The sequence below is a fragment of the Pantherophis guttatus genome, chromosome 1 (genome assembly GCF_059756535.1).
Source record: "Pantherophis guttatus breed Tessera chromosome 1, ASM5975653v1, whole genome shotgun sequence".
Lineage (NCBI taxonomy): Eukaryota > Metazoa > Chordata > Lepidosauria > Squamata > Colubridae > Pantherophis > Pantherophis guttatus.
Genome location: NC_142063.1, coordinates 3,201,007 through 3,226,476, shown reverse-complemented (window position 1 = coordinate 3,226,476; position 25,470 = coordinate 3,201,007). Strand labels below are relative to the sequence as shown.

The 25,470-nt window shown below is 39.2% G+C and overlaps 3 protein-coding genes across 3 annotated transcripts; all 3 read left to right on the top strand.

Moving 5' to 3' along the window:
* Nucleotides 1-286: 286 nt before the first annotated feature.
* On the top strand, nt 287-3,164 carry LOC148116250 (vomeronasal type-2 receptor 26-like). The gene is made up of 3 exons (XM_087883538.1): nt 287-370; nt 751-880; nt 1,839-3,164. The coding sequence occupies exons 1-3, from the start codon at nt 287-289 to the stop codon at nt 2,741-2,743; spliced, it is 1,119 nt and encodes a 372-aa protein (XP_087739664.1). The 3' UTR covers nt 2,744-3,164.
* Nucleotides 3,165-10,367: 7,203 nt separating this feature from the next.
* Nucleotides 10,368-13,027, top strand: LOC148116249 (vomeronasal type-2 receptor 26-like). Its single transcript, XM_087883537.1, has 3 exons — nt 10,368-10,451; nt 10,832-10,961; nt 11,934-13,027. The coding sequence occupies exons 1-3, from the start codon at nt 10,368-10,370 to the stop codon at nt 12,836-12,838; spliced, it is 1,119 nt and encodes a 372-aa protein (XP_087739663.1). The 3' UTR covers nt 12,839-13,027.
* A 1,678-nt stretch (nt 13,028-14,705) lies between these two features.
* On the top strand, nt 14,706-24,279 carry LOC148116248 (vomeronasal type-2 receptor 26-like). The gene is made up of 6 exons (XM_087883536.1): nt 14,706-14,761; nt 15,797-15,981; nt 19,103-19,270; nt 21,302-21,378; nt 21,889-22,018; nt 22,969-24,279. Exons 1-6 carry the CDS (start codon nt 14,706-14,708, stop codon nt 23,871-23,873), a joined length of 1,521 nt encoding a protein of 506 aa, XP_087739662.1. The 3' UTR covers nt 23,874-24,279.
* Nucleotides 24,280-25,470: the final 1,191 nt, after the last annotated feature.

Here is a 25,470-nt window from a genome sequence, read left to right as displayed (position 1 = left end):
TCTGATTACTTAGATCTCCATCAAGGGAACTCATTTAGCTTCTCAGATATAGACCCAACGCCTAGGCTGATGGCCATCACCTTATGAAGGAAACCGGGATGTCCTATGTTTGGTGTTCAGCCAATTAGTCTAGGTGTCTTTTTTTCCCCAGATTCTCCCCTATCTGAGGAACATCAAGTTCAACAACAGTGCTGGAGAGGAAGTCTCCTTCTCAGAAAGTGGATTGGTTTCTACTCGTTATGATCTTCTCAACTGGCTTTTCTTCCCCAATCAATCTTTTGTCCCCATGAAAGTTGGGCAAATAGATTCCACGGCTTCCCAAGGACAAGATTTCACCATTAACTCCAATGAAATCATCTGGGTCACAAAGGTGAGCTGGAAGGAAAAGTTGTAAATTCAGCAAAGGATTCATTCACTCCAGGAGATGCATAACACCCTTTCCACTGGGAAACCCGTTAAATTCAGGGATTTGATGAAAAAACATGCTTTTGAGTTGAACACATTTGAGATTTGACTTATAATTCTTTCTTTTAGAAAAGCTGTAGCTCCATGTCACAAGCCTTCCTTTACATTTTGAGGTCCCAGTTCCAATCTCCAGCATCCATTGGTGGGTCAGGATTGCATTGGCCTGACTCCCTCTGGAGTTTATCCTGGTTACTGGTAAACCATTTCTTTTGAAGACGTTGTAAAGATGGAAAGAGCAATGTACAAATGCTGAGCCACGTGCAATATATCTCTTCTCTTTTTTAGAAGGTGCCCTTTGCCAGGTGTGGCATGAAGAGGTGCCTGGCAGGAGAGAGGAGAAGTGTTCCAGAGGGCGAGCCAGTTTGCTGCTACCAATGTGACCCTTGTCCAGAAGGAACCATTTCTAATCAGACAGGTAGCACATTCAAATGCTGATTAATCTTCCAGGATCAAGGAAACCATTAAATGGAAAAGTGTTAATTTTGGCATCAGCTTGGTAGGATTTATATGCTTCAATATATTCATATTTCTTTGCAGTAGACCCTCTCAATTCATGAATCTAAACTTAATTCAAATTTAATACAGGTTGGTTTCAGGGTTCCAAGTAATACAAAAATATCAATCAAAACTCTGAGGCAGGTAGATTCCTCAAAGAATAGCTTTATCGGATATATCATATTGGCACAGATCTGGTGAAAACTGACTCTGAAGGATCCCGCCGTTTTCACCTAATTAAAAGTTTGTCACTTTCTCAAAACAATCAGTCACATGGTCCAATCAAGGTGCTGTCTGGTTGCCTGTCGACATCACTGCATCTTCCTCTGACCAGGTGTGAGAATGTCCTTGGTTCCCAAGAGAAAATATTTTGTTTTGGCTATCAAAATCCCAGCTATCTAAAATCCCCCCTCCCTATCCTTCAGCTCCAGCGTGACAGCATTGAAGCTCTCAAGGTGGCTTTGGTCAGGTCAGCTTCAGTTGATTTTGGAGCACAATTCATGGGTTCCCTACTAGGCTTTCTACTCCTACTTTTACATCCCATCAGGAAAACCAGACACCAATCTTTTTGTGAACAAATGGGGTGTTAGATTCAAGCTTTATTTTTTATCAAGGACCTGCTTCTTCTATCAGAACACTCGATCTCCCAGGAAATTCATAGACCTGTCAGAGACAGAGCAGATCTATCTACCTATGTCTGTTACACCTTTCCTGAAAAAAAAAAGTTTGAATGAGTAGATTTGAAGTTTAAAGAAGAGATGTTGAGCCAGAGAACAGATCTGTTTTTTCTGGCTAACCTATTCCCAGCATTGTCAGTATGGATGGATGATTTGCCTTTGTTGATTCACTATGAAATTGACACTGAGTTTTGATTTCAGATGCAGCTCACTGTGACCCCTGCCCAGAAAACCAATATCCCAACAAAGACAAGGACCACTGCATTGCCAAGAAGATCCACTTCCTTTCCTATCAAGACAGCCTGGGATACTCTTTAGCATCTCTCACTCTTTTCCTCTCTGTGACCACATCTGCAGTTCTGGTGATTTTCCGTAAAAATCACAACACACCAATTGTCAAGGCCAACAACAGAGATCTCACCTACGTCCTCCTGGTCTCCCTCCTGCTCTGCTTCCTCTGCTCCTTCCTTTTCATTGGTCGACCTGGGAAGCTCACCTGTCTCTTCCGACAATCTGCCTTTGCCATTCTCTTTTCTCTTGCAGTTTCCTCCATCTTGGCAAAAACTGTCATGGTGGTTCTGGCCTTCATGGCCACCAAGCCAGGGAACAAGACAAGGAAACTCTTAGGAAAACCTCTGACGAACTTCATTGTCTTAGCCTGTCCCCTGATCCAAGCACTTCTTTGTGCCACCTGGCTGGGAACCTCTCCTCCATTTCCCAACTTTGACTTCCACTCTTTAGTAGGAGAGGCCATCTTGGAATGTAATGAAGGCTCAGCTTTCATGTTTTACACTGTCCTCTCCTACATGGGTTTTCTGGCCCTCATCAGTTTCACAGTGGCCTTTTTGGCTAGGAAATTGCCTGACAGCTTCAATGAAGCCAAGTTCATTTCTTTCAGCATGCTGGTCTTTTGCAGTGTTTGGATCAGCTTCCTCCCCAGCTACCTGAGCACCAAAGGGAAGTCCATGGTGGCTGTGGAGATCTTCTCCATTTTGGCCTCTGGGTCTGGTCTCTTGGCTTGCATCTTTTTCCCCAAATGCTACGTTATCCTATTTAAACCCAATCTCAATTGTAGAGAGAATATAATGAGGCACAAGAATCTCTGATTATAATCTCTGATTATAAATTTGAAATATTTAAAATGATACCCAACCTACACACAGGTGACTCCAGCTGGACTACAACATTAAAAACCACTACATAAAAACCCATTAAATGCCTCATTCCACATCCGTTTATGCAGGGATTGGGAGGTTTCATTTTGATTTTGGACATTTTTCAATTTGATCTCATTTCTTTTAAAAGTGGAAATCAGAGGCGGGCTTGTCCCTTAAACAATTGGAAATCAAGTGATGTGAGTAATCTCAGATTGTCTGTTAATCTGCAACATTCACCTACTTTTTTCAGTAATGCTAGTTGTCCCAAAGATCAACTTGATAATAAACATTGATATGGTGTATTTGGATATTAATTTCCAAAATGATAGTTTCCCATTTTATTAATTTCAATAAAAAGCATATTAAATAATATGTTGGGTTTGTTACACTCTCAGTGTTTTTAAGCTTGTTCCTTTCCACTGATTCCTGAAGCTTTGTTGAATTTCCTACTGAAAATTTCTTTCAATTGACTATTAGAGGTTTTTTTTAATTCTAGCATTGAAATGAACCATATTGTTTTATTCTCTATTATGTTAATTGAGAAACATACGTTATTAATAAATAATATCATGTGAAATTGATATTGAAGGGTATTTTTCTGCTCTTGCTCTCTTCTTAATATTTTTTCCAAATATTACATAGAAGGAAGGTGGATGGATGGATGGATGGATGGATGGAAGGAAGGAAGGAAGGAAGGAAGGAAGGAAGGAAGGAAGGAAGGAAGGAAGGGTGAAGTTAAATGCAATATATTGTGAGTAGTAAGAAAGATATTTTTGTGTGATGTTCTCTGCTTACTTAATGAACTTATGGATAAGAGTGAGAGATGCGGTTGCTCAGTGGCTAACACGCTGAGATTGTTGATCGAAAGGTCGGCAGTTCAGTGGTTCAAATCCCTAGCAGTGAGCTCCTGTTCCTTGTCCCAGCTTCTGCCAACCTAGCAGTTCGAAAGCACATAAAAAATGCAAGAGGAAAAATAGGGACCACCTTTGATGGGAAGGTAACAGCTTCCGTGCACCTTTGGCATTTAGTCATGCCGGCCACATGACCATGGAAACGTCTTCGGATAGCGCTGGCTCTTCGCCTTTAAAACAGAGATGAGCACCACCCCCTAGAGTCGGGAACAACTAGCACATATGTGCAAGGGGAACCTTTACCTTTACGTTTATGGATAAGAGTAGAGGACATGCTTAGCTATTGGTCTGTTTACTCCTATATACAGTGGACAGTATGTTATCTAAGAACTCAAATGATTTGCAATAAATGTTCATAGATTTGACATACATCCTCACTATGGGTAAGAATTTGAAAAGTAGTATTTCGAACACCAAGATAGTTGTAATTCATGGGAAAATGGAATGAAAAATTTAACAATGGAATGAACGAGAAGCAAGAAATGGAATGAACAACTTTAAACAGCTGCACAATCTCTGTTCCGCCTTGACCAATTCAGTCTTTATAATAGTAGGGGGAGATTTGGGTATCATGGTAGAGGGGACTGTAAAGATGGGGAAATGAAAGGAACAATGGTAAGGTGTGCAAATAGGTATAAAAACCATAGAAATGATTCAACAGAGGGGAAGATGCTGATGATCAAAATCAGAACAGAGCTGGAAGGTCTTCTAGTCCAGCTCATGCATGAGATCCTACAACATTTCAGACATGTGACTGTTCAGTCTTTTCTTAGAAACCTCCAGTGATGAAGCAACCACAACATCTGAAGGCAAGCTTTTCCATCGGTTAATTGTCCTCCCTGTGAGGAAGTTTCTCTTTTTTAAGTTCTATGGGAGAAGTTAGTGTCTAATTTCATCCCCTGCCATGTTGGTATTTGTAAACCACTTATTCCATTCAAATGTTGGTATGATTGCCCAGACTTACTAGGGCACAACTGATTGTCACAGGTGCCACCATGCCCCATGAAGACTTATACTATCCAAGCAAACTATGGAAGAGGCCAAACTCGATGCTCAGTTTCACATAATTCAAATACCCAACTTCACCTTGACTCTCAACTGCATCTGATCTGTGGATTAACAACAAGAGTCCCAAAATCATTTTTCTTTGTCTGGTGTATTGCTCAATACATAGGAAAATTGTTTTTCCTTGCAATTATCAGAAGAATGGTAATTTCTAATGTATCCCCTATGGATTTCTACCCATGAAGATCTTCCGACATAAAACCTGCTTTAAATTATATATTCGGGGGTCTCCCGTTGGGAGCAGAACATGTCACCTTGTCTTGTGTTGTGAAGAGGCAGCTTCAGGGTTTGGTGAGACTCAGCTAGCCTTAGTTTCCTCTTTGGTCACAGTCCATACACAGGTAAGAGGAAGCACAGTTGATATAAATTTGCTTTGGGGGCCATTCAGGTGGAACAGACTATCTCTCTTGTGCTAAAGCTCTGCTGAGATTTCAAGGGCTCCCTGCAATTCAACCTCTGAACACACAAAACACCCTTTTGATTTCTGATCTAGGAGGAAAGGTGAGAAGAATGACTGGGCTGCCTCTCCTCCTCCTCCTGCTGCTCTTCTGGCTCCTGCCTCCAACTTCTGCTAAGAAGATGCAAACTGGGTGTGTGTTGACAAACACTTTACACACTACGAGAGACTTTTACAGGCCTAGTGATTTCATTATTGGTGGGAATTTTCCCATCGGAACTGTATATAAATTCAACTTTAAATCCTTTAAAAAAGACCCATCTTCATTTCGGGAGGAGATTTTGTAAGTTTCACCTAATTATTTGGTTTGTTCAAGGTCTCTTTTCAGAAATACTTGTTCTAGTGATGTTTGCAATGCCCTGGCATAGTTCAGATGTTTGTGCTTTTCTCAATAAAGAACTCATAAAATAGGCTAGAATTCTCAATCTTTCCAGTTCTCTTCAATATCTTCATCAGTGACTTGGACGAGGGGATAGATGGGGAACTCATCAAATTTGCAGATGACACCAAGCTGGCAAGAATAGCAAACACTCCAGAAGATAGGCTCAAGATACAGGAGGATCTGGGCAGACGTGAACATCGGGGGCTATCTAACAAAATTCAACAGTGAAAAAAGCAAAATTCTACATTTAGGGAAGAAAAACAAAATGCACAGGTACCGTATATGTGGTACATTGCTCAACAGAAGTAACTGTGAGAGGGATCTTGGGGTTCTAGTGGACAATCACTTAATTATGAGCCAGCCGTATGCTGCAGCTGCCAAGAAAGCCAACACAACCCAAAGGAATTTGGGAATTCCTCCTACAAAGGACGTTTTTAAACATGACACCAGCACACACAAGCTTTCCTTAAAATTTCCCTGATGATTTTCTCACTATAGAGTCATACCCAAGAACTACCAGCAGTTCATAGCGTTGGTATTTGCAGTCACAGAGGTCAACAAGGATCTGGTTCTCCTCCCCAACATCACCCTTGGTTTCCACATCTATAGCAATTCTCAGACTCAGATGGAGATTTCCTCAAACAGCCTCTCCCTTCTCTCCACAAGAGGCCAAATGATTCCAGGTTACAAATGTGACAGGCAGCATCCTCTGCTCTCTGTCATTGGAGATCTCAACCCCAGATCCTCAAGGCAGATGGCCTCCATCTTCAGCATCTTCAAGGTCCCACAGGTAAAAGGGCCTCATCGGATAGAGTATGGGGTACACAAATAACACACAGTGCAGCTAAAGGTGGAAAAGGGGTTTGGAGGGACCGATATTTATATTTTGTGTGTTTGTATAGAAGTCAAAAGTGATAGATAATGAGCTATATTGAAATGTGGAATTTGCCAAGAGGAATTCCTTCCTAATCTATTCTTCATAAAAGTAGTATAGTTAGTATATTCTCTGTATTAATTTGACATTCCCTTGGCTTTTGACACATCATCATCAGGCAAAATACATAACCTCTTCTTCCTAATATGTAAGCTCAAAGTGATCCAGGTTGGGCAACAATCCACATAATGGTGACCCTTAAAATTTACTCTATCAAGAAACTCACTTTCTCCAGCTAGGTGTTGGCTATGAGTTCACTCAGGGACAGAGAAGAGTTTATCCTTCCTTCTTCTGGATTAATCCCAGTGAATTTGCTCAGTATGTGGGTTTGGTCCAGCTGCTCCTTTATTTCCAATGGAACTGGGTTGGGCTGGTAGCCCCTGAAGATGACAGAGGAGAACGTTTCATCTCAACACTGACGCCAATGCTCCAGGAGAAGGAGATCTGCCTGGTCTTCACTGAAAAGTTGAAAGTGAATTTTCTTACCATTCCAATCTTGAAAATACTGCACATTTCAGAGACGTGGTCTAAAGCGGAAGTGATTGTTCTATTTGGAGACCCCAATAGTATTAAAAATGTGCAGGTGATAATGAGTATCTATGAACATTTTAGAAAGATATCATTTCGGAAAGTTTGGATCTTAACTTCCCATTGGAAACTTAGTGTAGTAGGGAATCAAGGCGTATCAATAGTAGTAAAGCCCTTCCATGGGGCTTTGCATTTTAGGCCCCACACTGGGGATGTCTCAGAATTCAGTCGTTTCCTCCTGTCTTTAGACCCCTTGAAGCCACAAGGAGACGTCTTTTTCCTGCTATGTTGGGAAAGGTTGTTTCTCTGCATGATGGACACTCCAGGCAGGATCTTTCCAAAGGGGGAGAAACAATGTACAGGAAGGGAGAATTTACAAAGTTTACCTTCTTACATTTTTGAAACAAGCATGGAAGGTGAAAGTTACAACATCTACAATGCGATTTATGCTGTGGCACACGCATTACATGCAATGCATAGTTCTGGAGGACAACCAACCATGATGAGGCTTGAAAAGAGGATCTCAAATATTCAATCATGGCAGGTAATCCGAGTGACTTTTTATTTGATCCACAGAGCAGATAAATTATAGGTAGTTGTCTAGGTAGAAAACTACTTCTATGCATTTCTTGATCTGCGTGTAAAATGTATTTTTTAAAAAATTTTTATTATATTTTTATTGTTAAGGAATAACAAAAAAGAAAAAAAAATCAATACAAAAAATCAATAGTAAGGAAAGAAAAAAAAATTTCCCCAACGTGCTATACAAACGGAAAGGAAGTTTTAGGAACTTGAAGTCTTCAATTCTTCCAGAAATCTCTTTGATAAGGTACTGGTGCCGATTCATCCAATCTCCCAAGTGCAAAGTCCACAAATAGTTGCCAAGTGTTCCAAAAAACATTTTCTTTATATATACCACTTCTAATTTTAATATCACAAGTCAATTTATCATTTAATGCAAATTTCCATGTTTCATTGTACCATTCTTCTAATTTTAAGTCAACATTTAATTTCCAATATCTAGCAATTATAATTCTCCCCATTATAACCAAAATCCTCACCAATTCTCTTTCTCCAGTTGTTAATGTTGTTTCATTCAATATTAATAATAATATGGTTTCCAATTTCAATTTGACCCTCTTCTTAATTATTTCAAATATTTCATTTTCTATCCTAGACCAAAAAAGTTCAACCCCATTACATTTACACCACATATGAGCATATGTCCCGAGTTCCACTTTACATCTCCAACACATTTTATCCACTTTATTATCCATTTGAAAAAGTCTTATTGGGGTCAGATACCACTTCCAAATAACTTTATAATTATGTTCTTTAATCCTTATTGATAATGTCCTCATTATTCTGCTAACCCAATTCATATTCCAATTTTGATCAGAAATTTCAATACCCAGTTCTTTTACCCAATTCTCTTTCATTACCCTTTGTGAATTATTATCAGAGTTAATAATTTTATAAATTTTACTAACTAATCCCTTTGGCCCAATTTCATCTTTTATTATTCGAGATGTCAAATTTTCAAATTCCGTTTCCTTTCTGCTCTCATCGTTCCTTTCTTTGTATTTCCTATTCCATTTATTTATTTGAATTCTTTCAAACCAATTAATGTTTAATTTTCCATAAATTTCCTCTTTCCTCGTTTCATTTTCTATAAATTTCAACCATTCACTAATTGTTTCCACTTTCTCTTCTATTATAATCCTCTCTCTGTTACTATTTAATTTCATTGGGCAATTCTCTTTCAGTTTACCTAAATACAATGTGTCTGGTATTAATTTTTTTGCTACTCCATCCCAATTTTTAGTCAAACTATTTAACCAATAATTGCAAATTTTAACCTTACCTTTAAAATTTTCCAAAAACCATTTGTAACCGAACTTCTTTATTTCCTTCATTTCCAAATTACCCCAAAGTTTAACATCTCCTTTTAAAATTTTTACTACTGTTTTTATATTAAATGCTCTATAATAGTTTAATAATTTTGGAATTCCTAAACCACCTTGTTTTTGGTTCTGATACCACATTTTCTTAATCAGTCTTGGTTTTTTATCCCCATTACAAAATTTATCTAATTTTTTATGTAAAATGTATTTAAAAAGAGATTAAGATAACAATTATTGAAAACTGTCATTTGAATTAAGTGAGAAGTATTTGTTGAAAAGGGATAGATGGCGGAAAAAGAGAATTAAAAGAAGCCGATTGTTCATAAGATCAAAGAGCTTCCTAGAACTTCCTGGAAGGACATCAGTGGTTGCCTGAGAGTGTGTCATTTCTTCTACTGCTTTGTTTGTTGGGTTAAGCTTCTGTCAAGCTCAGCATTTGCAGAAGAACCCAACATGGTCCTAATCTGAGTGCATTTGTGGAAGATGCTTTGACAGGTCAGTTGAAGTCCTAGTCAGCATGGTAGAACCTCCTTGTTTTCTCTCAGTAGATAGCCTGAATCCCATCTGTAAAAAGACACTCAGTTCATATTAAGGTTGATTATTATGGTTTAGAATTATTTCTGAGTCCACTCCATTTTTTTAGTATGCCATTTCTTGTACTCCTTCTTTGTTGCGTTACGTCTCTGTCAACTTCAGCATATGCGGAAGAAGTTAACTTGGTCCTAATGGGTTCCTGATCTGAAATTCATCAGATTTTTCAACATCAAAGGCTAAATTATTCCTCTCTAGATAGTGAAGTGATAAACCAGGGCAGGACAAACCTTCTACTTGGCCCCCACTTGGTCAGATCTATTTCTTTGCAAGCTACAATTTCTCTATTTCTAGAGAAAGTCTAGGTTGCATTTGTCATTTACAAAACTATGGGCCCAAATAAAACTAAAAATGTAGCTTGCCAAGTATCACAGAGCAAAACTACACAATGTACTTTGGAATATGGCAGAAAAATGTTTGTATGTAGCTATCACTCTTGTAAGGCTGGAATTGAAGAAGCCATGCTCCTAATGTCCAATGATAAAGAAAATGTGTTGTCATTGAAGTTGAATATTTGATGTTACTTAGATCGCCATCAAGGGAACTCATTTAGCTTCTCAGATATAGACCCATCTCCTAGGCTGATGGCCATCACCTTATGAAGGAAACCAGGATGTCCTATGTGTGGTGTTCAGCCAATTAGTCTAGGTTTCTTTTTTCCCCCAGATTCTTCCCTATCTGAGGAACAGCAAGTTCAACAACAGTGCTGGAGAGGAAGTCTCCTTCTCAGAAAGGGGATTGGTGTCTACTCGTTATGATCTTCTCAACTGGCTTTTCCTCCCCAATCAATCTTTTGTCCCCATGAAAGTTGGGCAAATAGATTCCACAGCTTCCCAAGGACAAGATTTCACCATTAACTCTGATGAAATCATCTGGGTCACAAAGGTGAGCTGGAAGAAAAAGTTGTAAATTCAGCAAAGGATTCATTCACTCCAGGAGATGCATAACTCCCTTTTCACTGGGAAACCCATTAAATTCAGGGATTTGATGAAAAAACATGCTTTTGAGTTGAACACATTTGAGATTTGACTTATAATTCTTTCTTTTAGAAAAGCTGTAGCTCCATGTCACAAGCCTTCCTTTACATTTTGAGGTCCAAGTTCCAATCTCCAGCATCCATTAGTGGGTCAGGATTGCATTGGCCTGACTCCCTCTGGAGTTTATCCTGGTTACTTGTAAACCATTTCTTTTGAAGACATTCTAAAGATGGAAAGAGCAATGTACAAATGTTGAGCCACGTGCAATATCTCTCTTCTCTTTTTTAGAAGGTGCCCTTTGCCAGGTGTGGCATGAAGAGGTGCCAGGCAGGAGAGAGGAGAAGCGTTCCAGAGGGCGAGCCAGTTTGCTGCTACCAATGTGACCCTTGTCCAGAAGGAACCATTTCTAATCAGACAGGTAGCACATTCAAATGTTGATTAATCTTCCAGGATCAAGGAGACCATTCAATGGAAAAGTGTTAATTTTGGCATCAGCTTGGTAGGATTTATATGCTTCAATATATTCATATTTCTTTTCAGCAGACCCTCTCAATTTATAAATCTAAAGTTAATATCAATTTAATACAGGTTGGTGTCAGGGTTCCAAGTAATACACAAATATCAATCAAAACTCTGAGGCAGGTAGATTCCTCAAAGAATAGCTTTATTGGATATATCATATTGGCACAGATCTGGTGAAAACCGACACTGAAGATTCCCATGGTTTTCACCTAATTAAAACTAAAAGTTTGTCGCTTTCTCAAAACAATCAGTCACATGGTCCAATCAAGGTGCTGTCTTGTTGCCTGTGGACATTATTTCACCTTCCTCTGACCAGGTGTGAGAATGTCCTTGGTTCCCAAGAGAAAGTATTTTGTTTTGGCTATCAAAATCCCAGCTATCTAAAATCCTGCCTCCCTATCCTTCAGCTCCAGCGTGACAACATTGAAGCTGTCAAGGTGGCTTTGGTCAGGTCAGCTTCAGTTGATTTTGGAGCACAATTCATGGGTTCCCTATTTGGCTTTCTATTCCTACTTTTACATCCCATCAGGAAAACCAGACACTAATTTTTTGTGAACAAATGGGGTGTGAGATTCAAGCTTTATTTTTTATTAAGGACCTGCCTCTTGTATCAGATCAATTGGTCTCCCAGGAAATTCATAGACCTGTCAGAGACAAAGCAGCTCTATCTACCTATGTCTGCTAAACCTTTCCTGCAAAAAAAAAAAAAAAAAAGTTTGAATGAGTAGATTTGAAGTTTAAAGAAGAGATATTGAGCCAGAGAACGGATCTGTTTTTTCTGGCTAACCTATTCCCAGCATTGTCAGTATGGACGGATGATTTGCCTTTGTTGATTCACTATGAAATGGACACTGACTTTTGATTTCAGATGCAGCTCGCTGTGACCCCTGCCCAGAAAACCGATATCCCAACAATGACAAGGACCACTGCATTGCTAAGAAGATCCATTTCCTTGCCTATCAAGACACCCTGGGATACTCTTTAGCATCTCTCGCTCTTTCTCTCTCTGGGATCACATTGGCAGTTCTGGTGATTTTCCGTAAAAATCACAACACACCAATTGTCAAGGCCAACAACCGAGATCTCACCTACATCCTCCTGGTCTCCCTCCTGCTCTGCTTCCTCTGCTCCTTCCTCTTCATTGGTCGACCTGGGAAGCTCACCTGTGTCTTCCGACAATCTGCCTTTGCCATTCTCTTTCCCCTGGGTATTTCGTCCGTCTTGGCAAAAACTGTCATGGTGGTTCTGGCCTTCATGGCCACCAAGCCAGGAAACAAGACAAGGAAACTCTTAGGAAAACCTCTGACCAACTCCATTGTCTTAGCCTGTCCCCTGGTCCAAGCACTTCTTTGTGTCACCTGGCTGGCAACCTCTCCTCCATTTCCCAACTTTGACTTCCACTCTTTAGTAGGAGAGGCCATCTTGGAATGTAATGAAGGCTCAGCTTTCATGTTTTATGCTGTCCTCTCCTACCTGGGTGTTCTGGCCCTCATCAGTTTCACGGTGGCCTTTTTGGCTAGGAAATTGCCCGACAGCTTTAACGAAGCCAAGTTCATTACCTTCAGCATGCTGGTCTTTTGCAGTGTTTGGATCAGCTTCCTCCCCACCTACCTGAGCACCAAAGGGAAGTCCATGGTGGCTGTGGAGATCTTCTCCATCTTGGCCTCTGGGGCTGGTCTCTTGGCTTGCATCTTTTTCCCCAAATGCTTCATTATCCTATTTAAACCCAATCTCAATTGTAGAGAGAATATAATGAGGCACAAGAATCTCTGATTATAATCTCTGATTATAAATATGAAACATTTATATTGACACCCAACCTACACACAGGTGACTCCAGCTGGATTACAACATTAAAAACCACAACATAAAAACCCATTAAAATGCCTCACTCCACATCCACTAGCATTGAAATGATCCGTATAGTTTTATTCTCTATTATGTTAATTGACAAACATACTTTATTAATAAATAATATCATGTGAAATTGATATTGATGGATATTTTTCTGCTCTTGCTCTCTTCTTAATATTTTTTCCAAATATTACATAGAAGGAAGGTGGATGGATGGATGGAAGGAAGGAAGGAAGGAAGGAAGGGAGGGAGGGAGGGAGGGAGGGAGGAAGGAAGGAAGGAAGGAAGGAAGGAAGGAAGGAAGGAGGGAGGGAGGGAGGGAGGGAGGGAGGAAGGAAGGAAGGATTAAATACAATATATTGTGAGTAGTAAGAAAGATATGGTTGTGTGATGTTCTCTTGCTTATTTAATGAATTTATGGATAAGAGTGAGGGACACGTTGGCTCAGTGGCTAAGTCACTGAAATTGTTGACCGAAAAGTCGGCAGTTCAGGGTTTGAATCCCTAGTGCCACATAACTGAGTGAGCTCCCGTTACTTGTCCCAGCTTCTGCCAACCTAGCAGTTTGAAACCACATAAAAAATGCAAGTAGAAAAATAGGGACCACCTTTGATGGGAAGGTAACAGTGTTCCGTGTGCCTCTGGCATTTAGTCATGCCAGCCACATGACCACGGAGACGTCTTCGGACAGCCCTGGCTCTTCGGCTTTGGAACGGAGATGAGCCCCGCCCCCTAGAGTCGGGAATGACTAGCACATATATGCCAGGGGAACCTTTACCTTTACCTTTATGGATAAGAGTACAGGACATGCTTAGCTATTCGTCTGTTTACTCCTATATACAGTGGACAGCATGTTATCTAAGAACTCAAATGATTTGCAATAAATGTTCATAGATTAGATAAACATCCTCACTATGGGTAAGTATTTGAAAAGTAGTATCTCAAACAGCAAGATAGTTGTAATTCATGGGAAAATGGAATGAAAAATTTAACAATGGAATGAATGAGAAGCAAGAAATGGAATGAACAACTTTAAACAGCTGCACAATCTCTGTTCCCCCTTGACCAATTCAGTCTTTATAATAGTAGGGGGAGATTTGGGTATCATGGTAGAGGGGACTGTAAAGATGGGGAAATGAAAGGAATAATGGTAAGGTGTGCAAATAGGTATAAAAACATAGAAATGATTCAACAGAGGGGAAGATACTGATGATCAAAATCAGAACAGAGCTGGAAGGGACATTTGAGATTTTCTACTCCAGCTCAAGCATGAGATACTACAACATTTCAGAAAAATGAATGTCCAGTCTCTTCTTAAAAACCTCCAGTGATGAAGCACCCACAACGTCTGAAGAAAAGCTGTTCCATTGGTTAATTGTCCTCACGGTGAGGAAGTTTCTCTTTTTTAAGTTCTATGGGAGAAGTTACTGTCTAATTTCATTCCCTGCCATGTTGGTATTTATAAACCACTTATTCCATCCAAGTGCTGGTATGATTGCCCAGACTTACTAGGGTACAACGGATTGTCAAGGGCCACCATGCCCCATGAAGACTTATACTAGCCAAACAAACTATGGAGGAGGCCAAACTCCATGCTCAGTTTCACATAATCCAAATACCCAACTTCACCTTGACTCTCAACTGCATCTGATCTCTAGAATAACAACAAGAGTCCCAAAATCATTTTTCTTTATCTGGTGTATTGCTCAGTACATAGGAAAATTGTTTTTCCTTTCAATTATCAGAAGAATGGTAATTTCTAATGTATCCCCTATGGATTTCTACCCATGAAGATCTTCCGACATAAAACCTGCTTTAAAATTAGATACTCGGAGTTCTCCCGGTGGGGACAGAACATGTCACCTTGCCTTGTGTTGCAAAGAGGCAACTTCAGGGTTTGGTGAGACTTGTATGGCCTTAGTTTCCTCTTTGGTCACAGACCATACACAGGTAAGAGGAAGCACCGTTTAATATAAATTTGCCTTGGGGGCCATTCAGGTGGCACAGACTATCTCTCTTGTGCTAAAGTTCTGCTGAGATTTCAAGGGCTCCCTACAATTTAACTTCTGCAAAAAATATAACTTCTTGATTTCTGATCTAGGAGGGAAGGTGAGAAGAATGACTGGGCTGCCTCTCCTGTTGCTGCTGCTCTTCTGGCTCCTGCCTCCAACTATTGCTATGATGATGCTAACTGGGTGTGTGTTGACAGACACTTTACAGACTAAGAGAGAGTTTTACAGGCCTGGTGATGTCATTATTGGTGGGAATTTTCCGCTGGGAACTGTACTTACATTCACCTTCCAATCCTTTAAAGAAAAACCATCTATAGTTCTGGAGAATATTTTTTAAATTTCATCCAAAGGGGAAAGATGTAAATAATTATTCTGTTTGCTTTGTGTTCAGGGAGTCTCTTCAAAAGTACTTGTTCTAGTGATGTTTGCAATGTTCACATTTTTGTGCTTTTCTCAACAAAGAACTAAACTCATAAAATAGGCTAGAATTCTCCATATTCCCAGAACTCTTGAAGTTAATAAACCACCGAAAAGTGAGGAAGGACAACACCTTAGAAACTGTGCTGGCCTATTGAAGAAGTTGACTTACAACATTTATTCGGACAAAGATTCCTGATGAAAAACTCAAAGATGTGGTCAATCCATTCACAGTGTGGAGCAGTTGTAAAAAATCCATCCATCTTAGAATCGGGATTGCCCCTAAATAGGGACCTTCAGGAAATGTACAAATGTACATTTGGAATTTTGGAATGAATTCCAATGAAATTTGGAGTTTCCTGATACAAAGGACATTGAAAAAATAAGCAGGATAAACTCCATCAACACAAGCTTTCCTTAAAATCTCCCCAATGATTTTCTCACTGTAGAATCGTACCCAAGAACTATCAGCAATTCATGGCCTTGGTGTTTGCAGTCACAGAGATCAACAAGGATCTGGATCTCCTCCCCAACATCACCCTTGGCTTCCACATCTATAGCAATTTTCAGGCTGAGATGGAGATTTCCATGATCAGCCTCTCCCTGCTCTCCACCCGAGGCCGAATGGTTCCAGGTTACAAATGTGACAGGCAGCACCCTTTGCTCTCTGTCATCGGAGATCTCAACCCCAGATCCTCAAGGCAGATGGCTTCCATCTTCAGCATCTTCAAGGTCCCAGAGGTAAGGGGGCTTCATTGGATAGAGTATGGGAGTAGACAATCAACTGAAGTGCACCCAGAAGTTAAAGGTGGAAACCAAAGGGGTTTTGGGGGACATATGCTTATATTTTTTGTCTCGAGATATGTTGTTATAGAAGACAAAAGTGATAGATAATGGGGTAATTTTGCCAAGAGGAATTCCTTCCCAATCTATTCTTCATAAAAGTGTAGTGTAGTATATTCTCTGTATTAATTTGACATATGGTTGCCTTGGCTTCTCACATGTCACCATCAGACAAAATCCGTAACCTCTTCTTCCTAATATGTATCCTTCTTCCTAAAAAGACCAGAAAATTAAGCTTGCCACTCAAAGGGAGCCAATCTAACAGTTCGGGCAATAATCCACCTAATGGTGACCCTTAAAATTTACTCTATCAAGAATCCTTTATCCTTTGTCCTTTATCTCCATTGTTGTTTATTTTGACTTTGGAATTGTTGTTGAATAAAATACGCGATTCAGATAAATTAAGGGGAATTAAAATTAGGCAGGATGATTATAGATTAAGAGCATTTGCAGATGACCTGGTTGTGATGTTGACCCAACCAGTACAATCGGTCACAGGTTTGATGGAAATAATTAATCAATATGGACAAGTCTCTGGATTCAAAATAAATGCAGGGAAAACAAAGATAATAACTAAAAATATGGTTGCAAGTCAAAAAGAGGAAATGGAAAGAATAACTGGATTTGAAATAGTAAATAAGGTTAAATATTTAGGTGTTTATATTATGACATCAAATGCAAAATTATATAAGTATAATTATGAATTACTGTGGCAAAAAATACAGAAGGAGTTGGAAAATTGGAAAAAATTACATCTATCGTTATTGGGAAGGATAGCGGCAGTGAAAATGAATATTTTAGCAAAGCTTCTATTTCTCTTTCACATGATACCAATATTGAAGAAAGATGGAAATTTGAATGAATGGCAGAAGGGTATTAGCAATTTTGTGTGGGCAGGAAAGAGACCAAGGGTAAAGCAAAAAATAATACAAGACATACGTGAAAGAGGAGGTCTCAAAATGCCCAATTTAAGATTATATTATGAGGCAGCTGCCTTATCAGCAATCAGTGATTGGATTAATTTAACAGAAGAGAGAATATTGAATATTGAGGGATATGACTTATTATATGAGTGGCATGCATATTTATTATATGACAAAAAGGTGGATAAGAATTTCAGAAGTCATATACTGAGGAATGCATTGTTACGTGTATGGAAAAAATATCAATATAAATTAAATAGTAAATTAACCATATGGGCAATACCTAGACACACGATAGAAAATATAAGTATAGAACAAAAACAAGATGTGATTACTTATAAAGAGCTTCTTATTATGGAAAGAGGTATATTGAAGTTAAAGTCTCTAGAGGTATTAAAGCAAGAAAGGGTAATACAAACTTGGTTTCAATATGGACAGTTGTACAGTAGATGGAAAGAAGATCAGAAAATTGGTATTATACAAAATGATGAAAACTTGATAAAACAAATAAGGGATCAAAGCCCAATGCATATTAAAAGGTTGTATAATGCATTGATAGAAATAGATTCAGAGATGGAATTAGTGAAGGATTGTATGATAAAATGGGCACAAAATATTGAGGAACCAATAATGATGGAAACGTGGGAAAAAATATGGGTTAGAAATGTAAAATTTACTCAAGCTCAAAATTTGAGAGAAAATTTTTACAAAATGTTTTATAGATGGCACTTAGATCCCAAAAAGTTAGCCAGTATGTATCCCAGTTTACAGTCCACATGCTGGAGATGTAAATGTGATGACGCAACGTATTATCATATATGGTGGACTTGTAAAAAAATTAAGGCATTCTCGATTAAGATATGGTGGATTATGCAAAATATTCTCAAAAAGAAGATAAAATTTACTCCACAACTTTTTTTATTGGGTATAATTACAGATTGTACGGTGATAGAGACTAAATTGATATTGAATCTAATAACTGCAGCCAGATTGTTGGTGGCGCAGTATTGGAAGAAGGAAGACTTACCTACTATTGAGGACTGGACATTAAAAGTAACTAATTTGGCGGAAATGGCCAAAATATCTGCATATTTGAAAGACTGTTCAAATGAAAGATACATAGCAGAATGGAGGAGATGGATCGACTACATTCAGAATAAATATGGGACTAAAACGTTGCAAATAGCTTATGAATGAAATATTTAGATAGATTTTTTATACTTATATATTTTGGCATGTAAGGGGGAGTTAAAGTGCTGAGGGATGTTTAGAGTTTATAGTTAGGTTGTTTATGTTTGACTATGTTTGTTTAATATTTTACCCTGTATTTTGCTCTGGGAAGTCGGGGGGGAGGGGGGAGGGATAGGGAGGGGAGAGGAGGGGGGAACAGGTTTGTGTAAAACTGTAAAACTCTTTAATAATAAAAAAAAGAATCTCATTTTCTCCAGCTCAGTGTTGGCTTTGAGATCCCTCTGGAATACAGATCAGTTCATCCTTCCTTTTTCCGGATTAATCCCAGGGAATTTCCCCAGTACGTGGGTATAGTCCAGCTGCTCCTGCATTTCCACTGGAACTGGGTTGGGCTGGTGGCCCCTGAAGATGACAATGGAGAACGTTTCATCTCATCTCTGATGCCAATGCTCCAGGAGAAGGAGATCTGCCTGGCCTTCACTGAAAAGTTGAAATTGAATTTTGTTACTATTCCAGTGTTGAAAATACTTCAGATTTCGGAGGCTTGGTCTAAAGCTGAAGTGATTATTCTATTTGGAGACTCTAATAGTATTACAAATGTACAGTTAGCAGTGACTGTCCATGAACATTTGAGACAGACATCATTTCGGAAAGTTTGGATCTTAACTTCCCATTGGAAACTTAGTGTGGTGAGGGATCAAGAAGTATCGATAGTAGTAAAGCCCTTCCATGGGGCTTTGCATTTTAGGCCCCACACTGGGGATGTCTCAGAATTCAGCCATTTCCTCCTGTCTTTAGACCCCTTGAAGCCACAAGGGGACGTCTTTCTCTCGCTATGTTGGGAAATGTTGTTTGGCTGCAGGATCCACAAACTAGGCGAGATCCTTCCAAAGGGAGAGAAACAATGTACAGGAAAGGAGAATTTACAGAATCTGCCATCTTACGTGTTTGAAACAAGCATGGAAGGTGAGAGTTACAATATCTACAATGCCATTTATGCTGTGGCACACGCATTACATGCAATGCATGGATATGGAGCACGACCAGCCATGATGAGGCTTGGAAAGAGGATCTCAAATATTCAATCGTGGCAGGTAATCCCAGTGACTTTTTAACTCGTCCACAGATCTTTAGATAGGAATCTACCTATATGCATTTCTTGCATTAAATATCTATATGCGATCTATATGCTTTATTTGTAACTTTCTTTTAACAGCCACACATATCTTGTGGACAGTACATTGTCTGGGTTGATATACTTTTTACACAATGCTAACATAATAGTACAATTAGATATACATAACCATAGTATTCTGACTTGTCATGCACACTGTAATTCTAGCAAATTATGATACATCAGTGTTTGTAATAGTATTTTCCCAATTTGTACTTTACTCCTCATTTTTAATATAGCCCCCATTTTAAAAACTATTTTGTCTCTATCCATCATCTCTTTTTTTAAAAAAATTCATCATTTATTGACCTTTTGGTAGCTTTTTCATTGATTATCTATATACATATATAATGTAACTTATTAGATAGATAGATAGATAGATAGATAGATAGATAGATAGATAGATAGATAGATAGATAGATAGATAGATTATATATATATAATGAGTCCTTCGGGAGTAGGGCGGTATAGAAATCTAATAAAATGAAAATGAAAATGAAATATATTAAAAATAAACCCTGTCATTTTAATTAAGTGAGAGGTTTTTGTTGAAAAGGGATAGGTGGAGGAAAAAGTGAATTAAACCAAACCAATTGTTCATAAGAGCAAAGAGCTTCCTAGAAGTTCCTGGAAGGACATGAGTGGTTGCCTGAGAATCAGGTGTAACCACTTCAAGGAGAAGTGGGCATCACAGACCATGATGACAATCTGGGTGCATTTCTGCAAGATGCTTCAACAGGTCGGTTGAAGTCCCAGACAGGAATTTTTGTAGAATCTCTTCATTTTCTCTCAGTAGGTAGCCTGAATCCAATCTGTAAAAAGACACTCAATTCATTTTACTGTTGTGTCTTAGAATTCTTTGTGAGTCCACCCCATTTTTATAGTATGTTGTTTCTTGTACTGCTTTGTTTGTTGTGTTAAGTCTCTGTCAACCTCAGCATACGAAGAAGAATTCAACATGGTCCTAATGGGTTCCTGATCTAAAATTTCAACATCAAAGGATAAATTATTCCTCTCTGGACAGTGAAGTAACGAATTCTCCATGTGGTCCTTCTTGGTCAGATCTACTTCTTCATTCTGCTCTCTTTGACTATCAGCTAGAGAAAGTCTAGCTTGCAAAGTTACGATGGAAAGTATTTACCAATAAAGGAGAATATTAGAGGTTGAAATGAAGAGTCTTGGTGCTCTAAGAGCATTATCAATGCTAGAAGGGAGTGATAACATTATCAATGTTATCCATTTTAGGCCATAAAACATCTGCAAGAAAACAACCACCCTCAGATAGCTCCAAGGACCCTGTCAATTTAATTATTTAATCATTCTTAAAATGCATTTCTCATGGACTCAAATAAAATTAAAAATGTAACTTGCCAAGTATCACAAAACAAAACTACACAATGTAATTTAGAATATGGCATTAAAATGTTTGTAAGTAGCTATCATTCTTGTAAGACTGGACTTGAAGAAGTCATGATACAAATATCCAATGATAAAGAAAATGTGAGGATGAAGTTGAATATTTGATGTTATTACTGATTGCTTAGATCTCCATCAAGGGAACTTATTTAGCTTCTCAAATATAGACCATCTCCTAGGCTGATGGCCATGACATTATGAAGGAAACTAGGATGTCCTATGTGTGGAGTTCAGCCAATTAGTCCAGGTGTCTTTTTTTTTCCAGATTCTCCCCTATCTGAGGAACATCAAGTTCAACAACAGTGCTGGAGAGGAAGTCTCCTTCTCAGAAAGTGGATTGGTTTCTACTCGTTATGATCTCCTCAACTGGCTTTTCCTCCCCAATCAATCTTTTGTCCCCATGAAAGTTGGGCAAATAGATTCCACAGCTTCCCCGGGACAAGTTTTCACCATTGACTCCGATGAAATCATCTGGGTCACAAAGGTGAGCAGGAAGGAAATGTTATAAATTCAGCAAAGGATTTATTCACTCCAGGAGTTGCATAACACCCTTTTCACAGTTAAATTCAGGGATTTGATGAAAAAACAAGCTATTGAGTTGAACACATTTGAGATTTGACTTCTGAAAAGTCCAGTATAGGATAGGTTAGGAAGAATTCCTGCTTGAAACCTAAAACACTATTGAAGCAAGCAAGAATGGTTTTCATGGACCGTTTCCATTCAGTTGGATCCCCACAGTTCTTTCTTTTAGAAAAGCTGTAGCTCCATGTCACAAGCCTTCCTTTGCATTTCGAGGTCCCAGTTCCAATCTCCAGCATCCGTTGGTGGGCCAGGATTGCATTGGCCTGACTCCCTCTGGAGCTTATCCTGATTTCTGGTAAACCATTTTTTTTTTTTGAAGACGTTCTAAAGATGGAAAGAGCAATGTACAAATGAATAACTGAAGAATATTCTTTGCTGAGGCCACCTACAGAATCTCTCTTCTCTTTTTTAGAAGGTGCCGTTTGCCAGGTGTGGCATGAAGAGATGCCATGCAGGAGAGAAAAGAAGCGTTCCAGAAGGAAAGCCGGTTTGCTGCTACCAATGTGACCCTTGTCCAGAAGGGACCATTTCTAATGAGACAGGTAGACCCGCTTCAAATGTAGCTCTTCCAGGATCAAGGAAACCAGTGGAAAATATTAATTTTGGCAGGATTTACATGATTCAGCATATTCATACTTTTCAGCAGACCCTCTCAATTCATGAATCTTAACTGTACTCCTCCACAGGCCTCTTTTCTTGCTCCTCATAAATTTAATACAGGTTGGTTACAGGGTTCCGAGTAATCCACCCATATCAAGCAAAACTCCAAGGCAGGTAGATTCCTCAAAGAGTAGCTTTATTGGATATATCATATTGGAACAGATTCTGGTGAAAACCGACACTGAAGATTCCCACAGTTTTCACCTAATTAAATGTAAAAGTTTGTCACTTTCTCAAAACAACCAGTCACATGGTCCAATTATATTGCTATCTTGTTGCCTGGTGACATGACTCCACCTTCCTCTGAATATATTCTGTGAGAATATCCTTGGTTCCGAAGAGAAAGTATTTTGTTTTGGCTACAAAATCCCAGCTATCTAAAATCCTGCCTCCCTATTCCTCAGCTCCAGTGTGGCAACATTGAAGGTGTCAAGGTGGCTCTGGTCAGGTCAGCTTCAGGATTGACAGTTGGTTTTGGGGCACAATTCATGGGTTCCCTACTTGGCTTTCTACTCCTACTAATACATCTTATCAGGAAAACCAGACACCAATCTTTCTGGGAAAGAATGGGATGTGAGATTCTAGCTTTAATCTTAATTAACGACCTGCCTCTTCTATCAGAACACTCAAACTCCCAGGAAATTTATGGTCCTGTCTGACACAGAGCAGGTACATCTATCAATGTCTGCTAACCCTTCCCTGCAAAAAAGTTTGAATGGGTGGATTCGAAGCATAAAGGAAAGTTGTTGAGACTAATTCAACATTATCAGTATGGATGGATGATTTGCCCTTGTTGATTCACCATGAAATTCACACTGACCCTTTATTTCAGATGCAGCTTGCTGTGACCCCTGCCCAGAAAACCAATATCCCAACAACAACAAGGACCACTGCATTGCCAAGAAGATCCATTTCCTTTCCTATCAAGACACCCTGGGATACTCTTTAGCATCTCTCACTCTTTTCCTCTCTGTGATCACATTGGCAGTTCTAGTGATTTTTCATAAAAATCACAACACACCAATTGTCAAGGCCAACAACAGAAATCTCACCTACATCCTCCTGGTCTCCCTCCTGCTCTGCTTCCTCTGCTCCTTCCTCTTTATTGGTCGACCCGGGAAGCTCACCTGTCTCTTCCGACAAACTGCCTTTGCCATTCTCTTTTCCCTTGCTGTTTCCTCCATCTTGGCAAAAACTGTCATGGTGGTTCTGGCCTTCATGGCCACCAAGCCAGGGAACAAGACAAGGAAACTCTTAGGAAAACCTCTGACAAACTCCATTGTCTTAGCCTGTCCCCTGGTCCAAGCAGTTCTTTGTGCCACCTGGCTGGCAACCTCTCCTCCATTTCCAAACTTTGACTTCCATTCTTTAGTAGGAGAGGCCATCTTGGAATGTAATGAAGGCTCAGCTTTCATGTTCTACACTGTCCTCTCCTACCTGGGTGTTCTGGCCCTCATCAGTTTCATGGTGGCCTTTTTGGCTAGGAAATTGCCTGACAGCTTTAATGAAGCCAAATTCATTACTTTCAGCATGCTGGTCTTTTGCAGTGTTTGGATCAGCTTCCTCCCTACCTACTTGAGCACCAAAGGGAAGTCCATGGTGGCCGTGGAGATCTTCTCCATCTTGGCCTCTGGGGCTGGTCTCTTGGGTTGTATCTTTTTCCCCAAATGCTACATTATCCTATTTAAACCCAATCTCAATTGCAGAGAGAATATAATGAGGCACAAGAATCTCTGATTATAATCTCTGATTATAAATATGAAACATATTTATATTGATACCCAATTTACACACAGGTGACACTAGCTTCATTTTGATCTTGGTTATTTTTCAATTTGATCTCATTTCTTTTAAAAGTGGAAATCAGAGGCGGGCTTGTCCCTTAAACAATTGGAAATCAAGTGATGTGAGTAATCTCAGAATGTCTGTTAATCTGCAACAATCACCCACTTTTTTTATTAATCCTAGTTGTCCCAAAGATCAACGATAATAAACATTGATATTGTATATCTGGATATTAGTTTCCAAAATGATAGTTTCCCATTTTATTAATTTTAATCAAAAGCATATTTAAGAATATGTTGGGTTTGTTTCACTCTCAGTGTTTTTAACCTTGTTCCCTTCCACTGATGCCTGAGGCTTTGCTGAATTTCCTACTGGATTTTTTCTTCCAATTGACTAGTAGAGGGTTTTTTCTTTAATTCTAGCATTGAAATGAACTATATTGTTTTATTCTCTATTATGTTAATTGAGAAACATACTTTATTAATAAATAATTTCATGTGAAATTCATATTGATAAATATTTTTCTGCTCTTGCTCTCTTCTTGATATTTGCCAAATATTACGAAGAAGGAAGATAGGTAGGTGGATGGGTGGGTGGATGGAAGGAAGGAAGGAAGAAAGGAAGGAAAGAAGGAGGTAGGGAGGGAGGGTGGGAAGAAGGAAGGAGGAAGGAAGGAGGGAGGGAAGGAAGGAAGGAAGGGTGAAGTTAAATACAATATATTGTGAGTAGTAAGAAAGATATGGTTGTGTGATATTCTCTTGGTTATTCAATGAATTTACAGGTAAGAATACAGGACATGCTTAATGGCTGGTTATTTGGGCCTGCAAATGTCTGTTTACTCTTATATACAGTGGACACTGTGGTCTCTGAGAACTCAAATGATTTGCAATAAATGTTCATAGATTTTATATATATATCCTCACTATGGGTAACTATTTGGAAGGTAATATTCACAACACCAAGATGGTTATGATTTATGGGGAAATGGAATGAACAAGAAGCAAGAAAAAAATGGAATGAACAGCTGGTCTGCAAATAGGTGCAGAAAGATTGAAATGATTCAACAGAGGGAAAAAGGCTGATGATCAAAATCAGAATAGAGGTGGAAGGGACCTTAAAGATCTTCTAGTCAAGCCCCCTCCTCCCCCCCCCGCTCAAGCATGAGATCTTACAACATTTCAGACAAGTGACTGTCCAGTCTCTTCTTTAAAACCTCCAGTGATGAAGTACCCACAATGTCTGAAGGCAAGCTATTTGATTGGTTAATTGTCCTCACTGTGAGGAAGTTTCTCTTTTTTAAGTTCTATGGGAGAAGTTAGTGTCTAATTTCATCCCCTGCCATGTTCGTATTTATAAACCACTTAGTCCATCCAAGTGTTGGTATGATTGCCCAGACTTACTAGGGCACAACTGATTGTCAAGGGCCACCATGCCCCATGAAGACTTATACTAGCCAAACAAACTATGGAAGAGGCCAAACTCCTTGCTCAGTTTCACATAATTCAAATACCCAACTTCACCTTGACTCTCAACGGCATCTGATCTGTAG